The sequence below is a fragment of the Lontra canadensis genome, unplaced genomic scaffold (assembly GCF_010015895.1).
Source record: "Lontra canadensis isolate GAN:19392208 unplaced genomic scaffold, GSC_riverotter_1.0 scaffold240, whole genome shotgun sequence".
Lineage (NCBI taxonomy): Eukaryota > Metazoa > Chordata > Mammalia > Carnivora > Mustelidae > Lontra > Lontra canadensis.
This window is the reverse complement of record NW_022631234.1, coordinates 501,314-516,123: the sequence shown is the minus strand read 5'-3', so window position 1 is coordinate 516,123 and position 14,810 is coordinate 501,314. Positions and strand designations below refer to the sequence as shown.

Below are 14,810 nucleotides of genomic sequence, written 5' to 3'. Positions count from 1 at the left end.
CTGTGACTTAGGCAAACATGGGGGAGGCCTCTGTGCTGAGGCGAGAAGGGTCTGGTCCTATGGGCAGATCAGGCTCTGAAGGTTTCCAAAGGACTGGGAGGGCTTTCTTGGCATCAGGGTTGTGGAGCCCCCACCTCATCAGCATAATGAGCAGTAGGAAAGGCTGTGCTCTTGCTGGGGACTGTTGCCAGCCCTGAGCCCTCCTGTCTGCTCTGAGGCCCAGAGCTCTGAGCTGGCCCTGCTTCCTCTATGGATGTGTCACCTGCCTCCTGCCCTGTGTCTCCCCAGCTCTGAGGAAATGGAGGATTGCTGCAGGGGCTCTTTGCTTTCCCATCTCTCCTCCCTGCTTCTCCTCTTCCAGCTGCCTGCTGGGGGCTCTGCAGGTGAGTGTGTCCCCTCCCCCTCCCTGTGTCTCCCTGGGGTGGGTGAGAGTCCCCGGAACTCTGCTACTGTCTCCATCAGGACAGATGGCTATTGGTGGAGATCCAGGCTCTACATAGATTCTGGAGATGCCCCAACTGCTATTTGAAATTAGACACATAAGAAGAATCCCAGAACTGCAAAATAAGGGCAGGGGAACATGACAGTTCTTTAATGAGTTTGTGTCTTATGAAGTAAAAAATGTGAACTTCACTATGAATAGTATGAAAATAATTTTCTCTTTATTTTTTGGTTTCCTGGATTTATTGGCTTTTTGTTTCCTGGGTTTACTGGTACTTCTATTTCATAAATATTTATAGGGTACTGAGTACATGTTAGGTGCTACTCTGTGTACAAAGCGGACAGTCTCTGTCTTTATAGAGCTTACATTCTGGCAGGGACAGCGAGTACAAAATACCACAACTCCATACAATCTATGTCTGTTAGAGGAGTGGAGAGCATGGGACAAGGATGTGGAGCAGGTGGGGCAGTCAGGGCTGCAGGATGGCAAGTGGGCAGGCAGCAGTGCTCCGTAAGGTGGTCACTGTATGCAGTGCGATGGGAACAAAGTCATGGAGGCGGGGGGAGGAGGCTGTCTGGATCCCATGGAAAGAGGTTCTCCACAGTGAGGAGCAGCCAGACAAAGCTGGCGGTGTGCCTGTTTGTTCAAGGAGCAGAGGAGGTGAGTGTTGGCAGGAGCAGAGTGAATGAGGGGGAGAGAAGCAGGAGTTGGGGATCAGAGAACAGGGAGGGTCTTCCTTAATGGGCTCGGGATCACTTGGGCAACTGCAGAAGCACTGAAGGGCTTTGGTAGAGGAGGGACATGGTTCTGGTTCCAGGTTTAAAGGTTCACAGACATTGACTAGAGAGAGGATGTCACAGGGAGACTAGTAATTGTCATCCCCCAGGTGAGACAGAAAGTGACTCAGCCAGGAGCTGAGAAGTCGGTGTTTGGTTGTCTGGTGGGGTTTGTCTTGCAGAAGTGTCCTCCTGTGACATATCTACCAGGTCTCAGAATACCAAGGCCTGCGAGGGGCTGGGGGCAGTGGGATGAACCTTCTTTGGGAACAGGTAGTGATTTGGGTCCTGGGAGCAATGGAGTGAAGGCAGGTTTTAATGGAAGTAGCTATGAGGTCTAGTTTTTAGTGCACATAGAATTCAGCAGAGAACAAAGACATAGGCAGAAATGATAAATTTAGGAGCAGGTGTAGGAAAGTTTCAGGTGTGCTGCAATGAATAGGATGTTACCACCTGGCCACAGTAGTGTTCTTTGGTGAGTTTTCAGTCCTGTCCTAAGAGGAGGCAGGTTAGAGCTGTGGTTTTCAGAGTGTGGTCCCTGGGACATCAGTATCAGCTTCTCACCACCTCCTTAGAAATGCATTCTTGGACCCACTCCAGACCTACTGAACCAGGAGGCCTGGGGGTAGAGCCCACCAGTCTGTGTTTCACAGGTCTTCCTGGTGATTGTGATGCCTGTGGAAGGTTGGACCTACTAAGTTAGAGAGTCCTTCATGGAAGGGCCTAGAGTCAGGAGCACAGGCTGCTGAGGAGTCTCTTTGACACCATTTGTGTATTTCAAAGTTGTTGTAGGATAAAATTGTCCCATTAGGAGTTGTGACAGCTGAGTCCCTCAGTTAGGGCCTCCCTCCTGCCAGTGTGTTTCCTTCCCTGTCCTGCATCTATGGAGCTTTCTCACTCCTATGTCTGTGTCCACAGAGGAGTTTATGGTGATTGGCCCCTCTGAACCCATTGTGGCAGTGCTGGGTGCAGACATCACGCTGCCATGTCTTGTGTCCCCAGCCATGGATGTGGAGAATATGGAGCTGCGGTGGTTCCGCTCCAAGTTCTCAGAAGCAGTGTTCATCTATCAAAACCAGCGGGAGCAGAGAGAAGAGCAGTTGGCTCAGTACAGCGGGCGAACCTCACTGGTGAAGGATTTCCTCACCCAGGGGGAGGCTGCTGTGCGCATCCACAATGTCCAGGCTTTTGACAACGGGCTGTATACCTGCTTCTTCAGAAAGGGAATCTTCTATGAAGAGGCCGGTTTGGAACTGAAGGTGGCAGGTGGGTTGCTGATTGGTATTTATTCACCTGCAGTACTGGAATCCGGAGCCACCTCAGCATCTAAATTAATAGCCCTCAATTTATACAAGAGGGAAAGTGGGTCTTTCACTCTTCATTTATTCAGTTTAAATATATAGAACTCCTGGTATGTGACAGCTATGTTCTCTGCACCTGGATATCTCAGTGTAACAAATAAAGGTCCCTGCCCTGCAGAGTTTATATTATACAGACAATAAATAACCAAATAGATAGGATATAGACAATGTTAGATGATGGTGAGTAGAGATTTAGCCAAATAAATATTTTAGGGGTGAGAGTTCCAAGCAGAAGAACAACCCATGTGAGACACCTGAGGGAGGAGTGTGGCTGGTCAGTCTGGGCAGAGAGAGAGGCCACATGATTGGTGTGGAGGTGAATGGGAGGGTGGTGAGAAGTGACTATCTGGAATATAGAGGTGTTCTAGGTCCGGGTGCGCAGAGAAGGGATTTATCAGGAGAAGCCCATGAGTAACGCACACTTGAGCAGACATTTGAGTGAAGCAGACAGTGTTGTGAAATGGCCTTCTGGTTGATGGATCTGTGTAGGGCATACACAGCATGGTGATTGTGGATCTGAGCAATCAACCGAATTGTCCCGGGCCTGGACTGTGTACTCTCTGACAGGTGCAGATGGTGGGATTGGGGAGGAAGTGGATAGGAGTTTCGTTTGTGGGGTAGTGGGGGTGGTAATACCAGACCATCAAAGGCTTCATGTGCTCTTATGTCGTTTAGATGCAGGGCTGAGGGAATTTTAAACAGAGCAGTGGAGCGAGGTGTGTGAGGGCAGGTTTGCTTTAGCACCTATAATGGAAGGTGTGTGGAAGGTGAGCAACATTGGAGGCCTGGATGTAGTTATGGGGTGGAAAGGATGACCCCCTGCATTCATGTAGAGGCAGTGTGGTGGGAAAGGAGCACTCCAGCATCAGAGAGGTTTGGATGTACACCCAGCTGAGTGAGGAGATTTGGGGACAAGGGACTTCAGGTACTCACAGGTTTTTTTTTTAATTGATTGTTTAGTGGTAGAAATATTGATTTTATGTGTAAGCTGCAGATTGGTGCCATAATGCTGTGTAACACAAACATAGAAATCTCAGTGGCCAATAACAAAGAGCATTTTTTCATCTGGCATTCAGGGAGTTCTGCTCATCTGGCTGTGTTTGGCTAATCTTAACAGGTCTTACTCATAATTCTTCAGTCACATAGGGGAAATACAATTAAAAACATAATCTTCCAACCCAGAATCTTGTTTCTAAGATAGTAGGAAGAAAGATCCTTTTTATCATTAAATTAGCATTAACTACAATGCACTGTGCATCACAGAGATTCTATCAAGAAATGCAAAGACAGAAGAAATCTCATCTTTTCCATATTCAGACAGAACTCATTCCATACATGTTCTCCGGATCAACAATTATGAGCCCTCAAGTAGGTGGACTTGCCAACACCATTTGTTCTAGATGGTGCACCTTATATTTGCTTGGAAATTGGGTGAGCATGTAAGCTAGCTAATTGGCTTTATCCTGAGGAAAAACAAATTCACCTATTGTAAAAATAAAAAAAAAAATTCCAGAGTAGTTAACATAGAGTGTTATATTCATTTCAGGTGTGCAATATAGTGATTCAACACTTTCACATATACTCAGTGGAATTTTCAACAGAAACTCTACAGGCCAGAATGGAGATGGAGTGGTGTGATATATTCAATGTGCTAAAAGGAAAAAAAATCTGTAGCCATGAAACCAGCAAGGGGATCATTCAGAATATAAGGAGAAATGAAGAGTTTCCCAGACAAATAAAAGATAAAGTAGTGGGGTTTTTTTGTTTGTTTGGTTTTTGGTTTTTGGTTTTTGTTTGTTTGTTTGTTTGTTTTTTACCAATTCTCCCGTTATGATGATGGGTGGTGATTTTATACGTGGATCATGGTGCCCACTGAGTTTAGGCTCCTACCCTGGCAGAGAAGGAGGAGAGAGGGTTTCTGTCTTCCCTGGTGTGAGCAGTTCAAAGAGAGGGTTCCCAGGTCCTTGAGAAACACATTCTTAGGTTATGGAGCTGCCAAAGGCCTATTTGTTTTTGTTTCTGTTTTGTTTTTTTTTAAAGTACTTATATACATTTCAAAGAGGAGAGAAAATACCCAGAACCACAAGTTTCCTCAAGTAAATTCTATAAGAAAAGAATGGGAAGGGGCTCTCTTTCCCTATTTTCAACAGGGACAATAAAACTTGTACTTTTAATATATTTTGTCCTGACAGTGGACCTTGGCTGGGTTTGCTCAGCTGGTGTTGTCCAACTGGCTATTGGTTGATCTCGGACAGCTTCAGCTGGAAAGGCTGCGCTAGCCTGAAGATGTCTGTCCTGTGGCAGAGGACAGGGCAATGGCTCAAGCAGTTTCCAACCTCTACTAGAGTCACATTCTCTGAACTCTCAGTGGCTCAGTCAAGTCACAGGAGGAAGCCCAGAAGCAGAGTGTGAAGGCATTAACAATAGGTGGCAGAGGGCTGACTGGATGTAAAGAAGTCTGAAATGTTGGGGATATTTTCATCATTATCCTCTCACAGATGGGGCCAAACATGAATTAGTTCAGGATTTGAGTCTGAAGCATCTGTGAGGAATCCTGGCACAGCTAAACCAGAGATGTGGATATTAGGGAGCGAGCTCAGGAGGTATGTAGGTTGGTAGAAGTGATGAATGAGTGGCAGTGGGTGTGCCCGCAGATGCGCTGGAGAGTGTGTGAGCTGAGAAGAGCAGAGAAGGATGGATCCTGGATCCAAATTTCTCCTTCTATCCCTCTGGGTGATGGAATTCCCACCCTCATGGTTGGGGAGAAGAGCCTGCTCTCTGGGCCTGCCACAGGTCCCCATGTTCCTTCCTTCTGTTCTCCATGGCAGGACCCCTTACATTAATCCTTGTAGGGACCACTCCCCCGAAAGAGCCCCCAAAATGCAGTGCTGTGCATGGAGTTGTGCACAGGAAGTTTCTGCTGGAATCCCTGGGCTCTGGGTGGCCTCCTTGTGCTCTCTAGCTTCTCTCTTCAGGTGTGGGCTCTGCCCCTCAAGTGCACATCACAGGGCCAGCGGAGGACGGGGTCCGAGTTGTGTGCATGGTCTCGGGGTGGTTCCCAAAGCCCCAAGTGCAGTGGAGATCTCTCAGTGGAGAGAAGTTCCTGACGTTCTCTGAAACCCAAGCCCAAGATGCTGAAGGGCTCTTCACCATAGAGGCCACTCTTGTGGTGAGGGACAGCTCTTCAGGGAATGTGTCCTGCTCAGTCCTCAACCCTATCCTAGGCCAGGAGAAGGCAATGGCCATTTTCATCCCAGGTCAGTATTACTTCCCATTCCTAGAAGGGTGGGATTATCTGGTTGGGGGTCCCTGTGTATGCTGGGCTGGGCCATCTTGAGCAGTGCCCTGATGAGGTGTCTGGCTGGGCACAGAACCCTTCTTCCCTCAGAGTTCTCCCTGGAAGCTGGCTTTCATGGTGATCCTGACTGTGCTGATGCTCCTACACCTTGGGGCTATCTTTTACATCATGAGAGAACATACTGAAGAGCTCCAGGAGATGCAGGAATGGGAGAAACTGCACAGAGACAAGGAGAAGGACCAGCAGATAAAGGAGGAGGCACTGAAAGCCAGAGGTAAGGCAGGACAGGGCCAAGGCAGACAAGTGTGGAAACTGGTGCAGAGGAGAAGCAGACAGTAGGCCCTTGGCCAGGAGCAGGGTCTGAGGAGGACCACAGAGGACAGGTAGGGCTGTGGAGCCTCGAGGGGTCTGGAGTTAGATCTTCATGGAGACATATAGATGCTCTTGTGGGTTTTCCAGGTGCAGTCTTTGCTGCTCTTAGTGATGGGAGTTTATGTGTATTTTTCCACTTTTTTTTTTTTTTTCAGATGAACTCCAGGCAGATCTTGGTATGTTGTGTCTTTTTCCCAGAAGTTTCTGTGTCACGTTTGTAGGAGATATTCTGGTTCTTAGCTCACCTGTTTCCTGTGTTGCCTTTCAGACTGGAGGAAATCTGTTTACCTGGCTGGTGAGTGACTGTCCGGATATCCTTGGATCTCTTGCCCCTAAGCCATAGTGTCCTCTCTCTGTTTCATGCAGAGACAAGTGGAAACTGGTGGGAGGCAGAACTTGCTCCATGGGCTTTCCCCATCTGGGCTATTTTTTCCCACATGGTGCTTTGAAACCTGGAGTGATGGTGGTCACTGGAGTCTGTCATGCATCTTGGGTTGATCTACCCACCGCCTTTGTAGCTTTTAGTTTTCAATGCAACTGGTTCTCAGTCAACACGAATACTCTGGAATATTTTAGAGAAACTATATAAATAAATGGGGGTCATTAAATTGAGGATTGTGATCCCTCCACACAACACCATCGTGGGAGAGTCTTTTCTCTCCAGTTTCTGGAGGTACAGATCACAAAGTGTTGGGTAGAGGACTGGGCAGAGCTTGGGTGGGAATGTCATGGGATAATTTGTTACTGATCCAGTGATGTGTTTTCTGAGAACATCTGACCACTTTTACCATAGAGCTCACCTAACATCCCAGTCCTTATTTCATCGCCCCTTTCTGTTATTTCCCATATCTCTCTTTCCTGGAAATCATAGGATGTAATAATGATTTCTTACATTCATGGAATAATGTATACTTTATTCCCTAAAATATTTTCATACATTGTATAATTTTTTACCTTTAAACCAAATTGAAAGCAGATGGAATAAAAATTTTGCGTGTTTTACTTTCCATGTGAAAATTTCTTTATTTTGGGATGCAATTGATTTGGGATTCATTTCAGAAAAATTCTGTGGATGAAATTTGTTAGTATTATGTATTTTCTTTTGGTAATCAAGAATAGTTGGACATAGTGTATTGTTCTTTGCAGGAATACTTTTTTTTTTATCAAAAATTTATTTGAAATGCATGTTTTGACATATTGTTGAATCCTGCTGGACCCCATAAAAAGAGAAGAAACAGATTTAGATGTTGACTGTATTTATGCTAAGTACCTCCCAATTTTTTTTAAGCATGACATTTCTTTAGAGATTAAAATTATTCTCCACTGGCCCCAGGAGATCTACCTGACTCTTATGGGTTCAGTGTTTCCACAGAAGTTGTGTCTCTTCTATTGTTCAGAAAATCAAATGCATATAGATAACTGGCCTTGCAATGTTTGTGTGCATAAAATTGAATGAATAACTTAAGAATTTCTTCACCTTAGATTATAATGTTATAATCAATCGTTCAGTTCTATGTTATTTTCATTTGTCTCTTTGAACTCTGCTGAATTTATTTGTTTATTTTTTTAATTTTGTCTCTTCTGGTTAAAATTGTTTTTCTTGGTTGACCTTAAGTCTTCTTGTCTGTAGGAGAATAGAAGTTTAATAGTTAAAAGTGCTTTTGATTTTTTTAATCATTTTTTTAATTTATTTTCAGCATAACAGTATTCATTGTTTATGTACCACACCCAGTGCTCCATGCAGTCCATGTCCTCTCTAATACCCACCACCTGGTTCCCCCAACCTTCCACCCTCCCATCTCTTCAAACCCTTCAGATTGTCTTTCAGAGCCCATAGTCTCTCATTGTTCACCTCCCCTTCCAATTTACCCCAAATGCCTTCTCCTAACTCCCCATGTCCTCCATGCTATTTGTTATGCTCCACAAATAGGTTTTACTATTCAACTACATGTATCCTTTATTTATTTATTTATTTATTTATTTATCCTAAAGATGCCAATTCAGCTGTATGGGATAAACAACATCTTTTTTTTTTTATAATTTATTTTCAGTGTATCAGAATTCATTGTTTATGCACCACACCCAGTGCTCCATGCAATATGTGCCCTCCATAATACCCACCACCTGGCTCCCCCAACCTCTCAGACCCCGCCCCTTCAAAACCCTCAGATTGTTTTTCAGAGTCCATAGTCTCTCATGGTTCTTCTCCCCTTCCAATTTCCCTCAACTCCCTTCTCCTCTCCATCTCCCCATGTCCTCCATGGTATTTCTTATGCTCCACAAATAAGTGAAACCATATAATAATTGACTCTCTCTGCTTGACTTATTTCACTCAGCATAATCTCTTCCAGTCCCCTCTGTGTTAATACAAAAGTTGGGTATTCATCCTTTCTGATGGAGGCATAATACTCCATAGTGCATATGGACCACATCTTCCTTATCCATTCGTCCGCTGAAGGGCATCTTGGTTCTTTCCACAGTTTGGCGACCATGGCCATTGCTGCTATAAACATTGGGATACAGATGGCCCTTCTTTTCACTCCATCTGTATCTTTGTGGTAAATACCCAGTAGTGCAATGGAAGGGTCATAGGGAAGCTCTATTTTTAATTTCTTGAGGAATCTCCACACTGTTCTCCAAAGTGGCTGCACCAATTTGCATTCCCACGAAGAGTGTAAGAGGGTTCCCCTTTCTCCACATCCTCTCCAACATACGTAGTTTCCTGTCTTGTTAACTTTCGCCATTCTAACTGGTATAAGGTGGTATCTCAATGTGGTTTTAATTTGAATCTCCCTGATGGCTAGTGATGATGAACATTTTTTCATGTGTCTGATAGCCATTTGTATGTCTTCATTGGAGAAGTGTCTGTTCATGTCTTCTGCCCATTTTTTGACATGATTATCTGTTTTGTGTGTGTTGAGTTTAAGAAGTTCTTTGTAGATCCTGGATATCAAACTTTTGTCCATACTGTCATTTGTGAATATTTTCTCCCATTCTATGGGTTGCCTCTTTGTTTTGTTGACTGTTTCCTTTGCTGTGCAGAAGCTCTTGACATCTTTTATTTTTTTTTAATTTCTTTCCAGTGTTCCAGAATTCATTGTTTATGCAGCACACCCAGGGCTCCATGTAACACATGCCCTCCATAATATGCACCACCAGGCTCACACAACCTCCCACCCCTCTCCCTTCCAAAACCCTGTTTGTTTCTCAGAGTTTGTATTTTAATGTTGTGGTTTTTAAGACTCAGGACACTAACTTGGCAAAAGTCACACAGCAGCAACTGGCAGGCATGGAACTCAGCCTGCAATGCCAACTCTCTGACCTGCGGTCCAGGGAACTCCCAGAACATCCTATTGTCTGCCCATGTCAGAAGGGTATCTCCTCTCTAGCCTCTCTCCTTACTCTGTTATAGTGTTACCTGAAGCACAGAGAGGAATCAAGTGCCAGTAGATCAATAATATGCAGACTTGTTCTGGCCCATGTCTCACCAGGGTGTCTTCCCTTTCAGCCCTGAAGAAGGCAAAACTGTATGCAGGTAAGTGACTCAGTTTCCCATGGCTTTACTTCCCCAGCCTCCACTGTGCCACCTTCTCTGTCATTGGACCCAACACCAGGATGGGGTTGTTGTCCCTGATCTCCTTGTTATGTTTGTTGTGTCCTTCTGAAGACTGCAGGGACTGTCCATGGGAACACAGATCTGCCTCTATTCTGACCCATCCTCTACTGTAGGTTGTTGTTAGAATTAGCAACACCTTCTGGACACACCTTGTTCAACAGAGAGTTTTGTTGGTGCAGTGACAACAGAGTGGTCATTTGTAAGGGCAGTTGGACCATGGCATTGACAGTGTACTTCAGAATTTGCTGTCTCTGGAAGATTTCAGAAATCATGCTTGCCTGCTTAGGATGCAGTTTTTCCATAAGCGATCCTTTTTCTGAATCCATTTTACCCTGAAATTCCTATCTCTTTTCAATCTTGCTTTGGTTTTCCTGGTTTGTTGCTTGTTTGTTTGTTTTTGGTTTTTGGTTTTTTTTTGTTTGTTTGTTTTTTGCCGTTTCTCTGGAATGAGATAGTCTTCCTTTTGCTTCTACATGCTCTGACTCCTTATCCAAGCCAGGTATCTTCCTCTAAACCTCCATGGTTGTTTTGGAAGTAGTTATCTTTAGGTCAGCTGTTCTGATTCTCAGATCCAGAGCCTCCAGGATATTTAGGGTGTCCTGGGTTTGTGAGATACTGGCCATTATATACAAAATCTTATGTACATGTTTGTATATAGCATTAAGAAATTAATTTTTTAAAGGACAGTAACTTATAGTTGTTCACAACCATTATCTCTCCTTTTAGGAGAATTCTGGGTTAGCCTGATGGGCTCAGTACTGGTTAGATTTATTAGGGACAGTGTGTGAGGATTTCAATAGGAGAAGCTCAGAGGAGTGAAAATTGTTTACCAGAGAAAATTTGGGAATAAATCAGGGAAAGAATAGCTGGTTGGAGAAGAGTGGAGATGAGAAGGAAAGTAGAGAGCCTGTGATTCCTCTCAGAGACACTTTGGGTGGCTGAGAGTAGAAGAGATACTTTGGGTGGCTTTGGATAGAAGAGAGACCACAAATGAAAGCCATGGTGGTTAGAGCTGGAAGTACACAAAGGACATGCAAGTTATTGGGTGCGCAAAAAGTAATAAACTCCTTAATACTCATCTGAGAGTTTTCTGAAAAGACTTATATTTATTTTAATATTAAATATATATTTAATATTGGAAGTAATTTTCTAACTGGATTTGCTTCAGATAAGGAGGCCATCTCACCCTTGCCTTAGTAGTTGGGGGGAGGAGTGTGATGCTAGTGTTGCTAATGCAATGAAAGTTATCCAGAGCACCCTCTAGCACTGGGGTGGGTTATGAATCTAGGCCGTTTGAATCCATAACATGTGCCTTTTCTGTCCTGGCTGTTTCTATTTATGATGAGGGATACAGCCTGTGAGAACAGAGAAGGAGGAGTCAGGGGTGTAAGAATCTATGGGGACCAGATGTGTGAGGAAAACTCTTTAGAGAGCCTCACTGAATCTTGGGACTTATCAGTTAAAAATGTGGATTAAATAGTCTTCTTTTAGCATCACCCCATTCTCTGCTGGATTGAAATGGCTGTTTTTCAAAGTATACCTTATATACATTCTTTTTATTTTGTAAGGACAGATACCCTTACAATAGAATCAACACTTTCACATTGGTGGGCTCATAATGTGATGTGACCAAATGTCTGATCTGATCTTATTCATGAAATTGGAAGAATAATTTCTAATGAACAGCTTGCTGTGGAAATGAGGTGAAGAATGTGTTTGGTCGACAGAAGTGCACAGCATAGCTCTGGGTTCACTGTAGAGTCTCAGAATAGAACACCAACTCCCTTTCTCCTCTTCCTTCCTCTCCTCCTCCTGATTCCTCTTCTTTGCTAATCTGTGTCAGTTGTCATATAGAAATGTAGAGTTTGCTGTCAGCTAATGTCTTAGTGAAGAACAAGTAAAGTTCCCTTTTCTCAAAATGTGACATGTCCACCCACTTCATGTGATCTGTTGGTATAAGCAAATCAACAGAGCTGGGCATACTACTTTATCTGAATAAACCTGTGGGAGAATAGGGGTCCCATGTTGTTGGCAAATATTCAAGAAAGTGTCCTGTTCTTATTTTATAATCATTCTAATTTTGTTCTGGAGTCTCTGTCCTATTGGAGGTAACAGCTTTACCATGCAGACTTTTCAGGGTCTTATGACAGATATACATTTGCTGTGATCAGTTAGCTTCCTTTCTTCTTCCCAAAGGGGAGTATGAAGGTGGAGGAGTTCATACTTTGCGTCACTGAGAGACAGGGTCCCTGTATTCCTCTCTTGCTCATTTCAGGACCTCACTTTATAGAGGGTAGCTTGATATGGTCCTTAGGATAATTGGGTTTGAGGTTCCATCTAGGTTTATGGAGAAATTGTTATTCCATCCCTGCCCCATTCGAATCTCCAGTTCCTTAATCTTACTCACATCTGTAAAGTCCTCTCTGCCAAAACATATTCAGTTTCTGGGACATAGGACACAACCATATTTGGGGGCTGATCATGTGTGGTGTCTCCTGCTGCTTTTGATCTCTCTAGGTGATTATAAGGAGAAGCAGATGACTAGACCAATGTTTTTGGGTTTCCCCTTACACACAGGGATGTTTTTCCTTGCAATATTCCGTGATAAAGGGACGCAAATTCATTAATTTCTTACTTTGAACTTCTCTCTCCTTCCTTGAATTTTCTCCATTACATCTGGATGGGGCAAGATTTCTCTGGTGCCATGTCCTGAGCTCTCCTCACCCATGGCTGAGAGTCATCCTCCAAGTGCAGCTCCACCCAGCTGTATTGCCCCTACCATGGTTTTGAGTCAACCTGCAAGTTCAGTTCAGCCAGTTCGTTATAAGTAAATGGAGGCCTCAGAAATTTTGATCTCCTCAGTTCTTTCTCAAAAGAAAACTTAGTTTTCAGGATGGATGTGTGGCTAGGGATTGAGAAAGCTTACTTTGATAATGAAATCTGTGCAAAGAGCCTTCTTTTTAGAAGCACCCAGTCCCTCAGTGGTGTTAAGCTTTATGGCCTCGGTTTCATGGGAACAGTGTAGCATGATGGCTGTGGATGTATGAGAGAGAGAGTGTGTGTGCGTGTGTGTGTGTGTGTCAGAGAGGGCAGAGAGAGACAGAGAAAGGGAAGGAGAGTGTGAGAGAGAGAAAATAAACGTGCATGAACAATAAATTCATCAGGTGCATGCTTCCAAAACATTTTCCCCTATAACTCTTGGTTCAGTGTATTTCAGAGATAGGTACCAACACTGGCCTGTACAGTTTCCTCAAGTCCTCATGATTTGTTGTTCACATTTGTGCAATGTGGTTTTCTTGTAGATTGGCGGAAGGAGAAGATCCAGGCCTGTGAGTTACTTCTATTGTTTGGGAGCTCCTACTGCTATCCCATGGCTGCTGACATCTCCTTCAGCTTGCTGTGGTGATACAGATGCTGGCATCATCAATGGTGGTGGGGTGGGATGGGGTGGTGAAAGTCATGTGGCTGGGATTACTGGGTGTGACTGATACTGGATATAAATGGGTATTCTTTAGTGTTGGTGTCCTGTCTGGCCATCAAGTGCCCTGTGACATGTCTAACCCCCCAGATCACTCTTCTTCCTGTTAGAGGCTGTGTGCTTGAGCCAGAAGGCTCTCATCTCATGAGGTTTAGTCCTCCCTGCATGCAGCTAGGTGTCTGGGGGTGGGGTGGTGGTTGTGTGCCTTGTTATGTGTAGGACAAGTCCTTGAATGATTGGTAACTGTCTCTGCAGTGACTGTCAGTCTGGATCCAGAGTCTGCCCATTCCAGGCTTGCTGTCTCTGATGACAAGACTAGTGTGACCTTCAAGGAATCGCCCAAGTGCTCAGATGATGGAGTCTATAGTGTCTTGGGTCATGAAGGCATCACATCAGGGTGCTGTTACTGGGAGGTGGAGATCAGGAATGCAGAAAGAAGTGAGTGGGCCCTGGGGGTCTGTAGGAGAGATGTGGAGAGGAAAGGCTGGTACCAGGAATCCCCAGAAAAGGGGTTCTGGATTGTGGGGATGTATGAAAGTAGATTCTGTTCCAACCCTGCTAATGGAGAACACGTTGTGCCAATTCCCCAGAGGGTAGGGGTTTTCCTGGACCTGAAGGAAGGGGATGTCTCATTCTACAACATGACTGATGGTTCCCACATTTTCTCCTTCTCTCTCGCTTCCTCCTCTGGGACTCTGTTTCCATACTTCAGGTTGAGGTCAGGAGATGTGTCCCTGACCATCTGCTCTAGGGTAGGTGGGCCTGTGCAGACCCCTTTACCCATTAACAACCCTCTTTGTTCTTCAGAGGAGCCTGTGAGCCTCTCAGTGCAAGGGTTCAGTTCAGGCTGTGGTGTTGATGGTGATCTCCCAGGGGCTGAATCTCCATTACTCCCCTGTGGTCCTGAAGCTATGTCCCCATAATGCTCCAACACTGTCCCAGATTCCTCATGGTGGCTCCTCCTGGAGCTGCAGATTCCCAGGGGTAATAGCCTCTGAAGTTAGTCCTGAATGACCGGGTGGCATTTTTTTGGGTATAGACTTCTTTTCTGGGTATAGACTGCTGGGGTGAGGTTATGAGAATAGTCGGTTCATGCCTTATGCTCAGGTATTAGAAGATAAATGTTTACTTTTTCAGCTGTATTGGGGTTGGCTGAATTGTGCTATTGGAAGTCATGTTTCTTTTGATCATGAGCATTATTTCATGGAGCCTTTGTATTGTTTTGATATGAAATGAGATGAGGTCTGAATTATTCTGAAGAATTAAATGGTTTTTATTTTATATAGTTTGAGCTGTACAGATGAACCCAGAGACTATGGGTGGGTTACCAGCTCTATTTAGGAAATGTGCACTCTGACTAAAAAACATTGTCCATCTGAACATTTCTGAAGAAATGTATGGCTAATAGACTTGAAGAAGAGTGGAGTGTAGTATTCTATTGTATAGGCTTCCTATTCCGGAATGGAT

At 44.4% G+C, this 14,810-nt stretch overlaps 1 protein-coding gene across 1 annotated transcript; it reads left to right on the top strand.

Moving 5' to 3' along the window:
- Positions 1-174: 174 nt before the first annotated feature.
- Positions 175-14,360, top strand: LOC116862413 (butyrophilin-like protein 1). Its single transcript, XM_032849693.1, has 9 exons — positions 175-383; positions 2,137-2,484; positions 5,555-5,836; positions 5,951-6,151; positions 6,405-6,425; positions 6,518-6,544; positions 9,758-9,784; positions 13,168-13,194; positions 13,599-14,360. Exons 1-9 carry the CDS (start codon positions 254-256, stop codon positions 14,264-14,266), a joined length of 1,731 nt encoding a protein of 576 aa, XP_032705584.1. The 5' UTR covers positions 175-253; the 3' UTR covers positions 14,267-14,360.
- Positions 14,361-14,810: the final 450 nt, after the last annotated feature.

Coding starts and splice junctions, on each gene's coding strand:
- LOC116862413 (XM_032849693.1), top strand. CDS start 254: ATGTGTCACCTGCCTCCTGCCCTGTGTCTCCCCAGCTCTGAGGAAATG. Junction 9,785..13,167: donor GAAGGCAAAACTGTATGCAG/GTAAGTGACTCA, acceptor GTTTTCTTGTAG/ATTGGCGGAAGGAGAAGATC. Junction 13,195..13,598: donor GAAGGAGAAGATCCAGGCCT/GTGAGTTACTTC, acceptor CTGTCTCTGCAG/TGACTGTCAGTCTGGATCCA.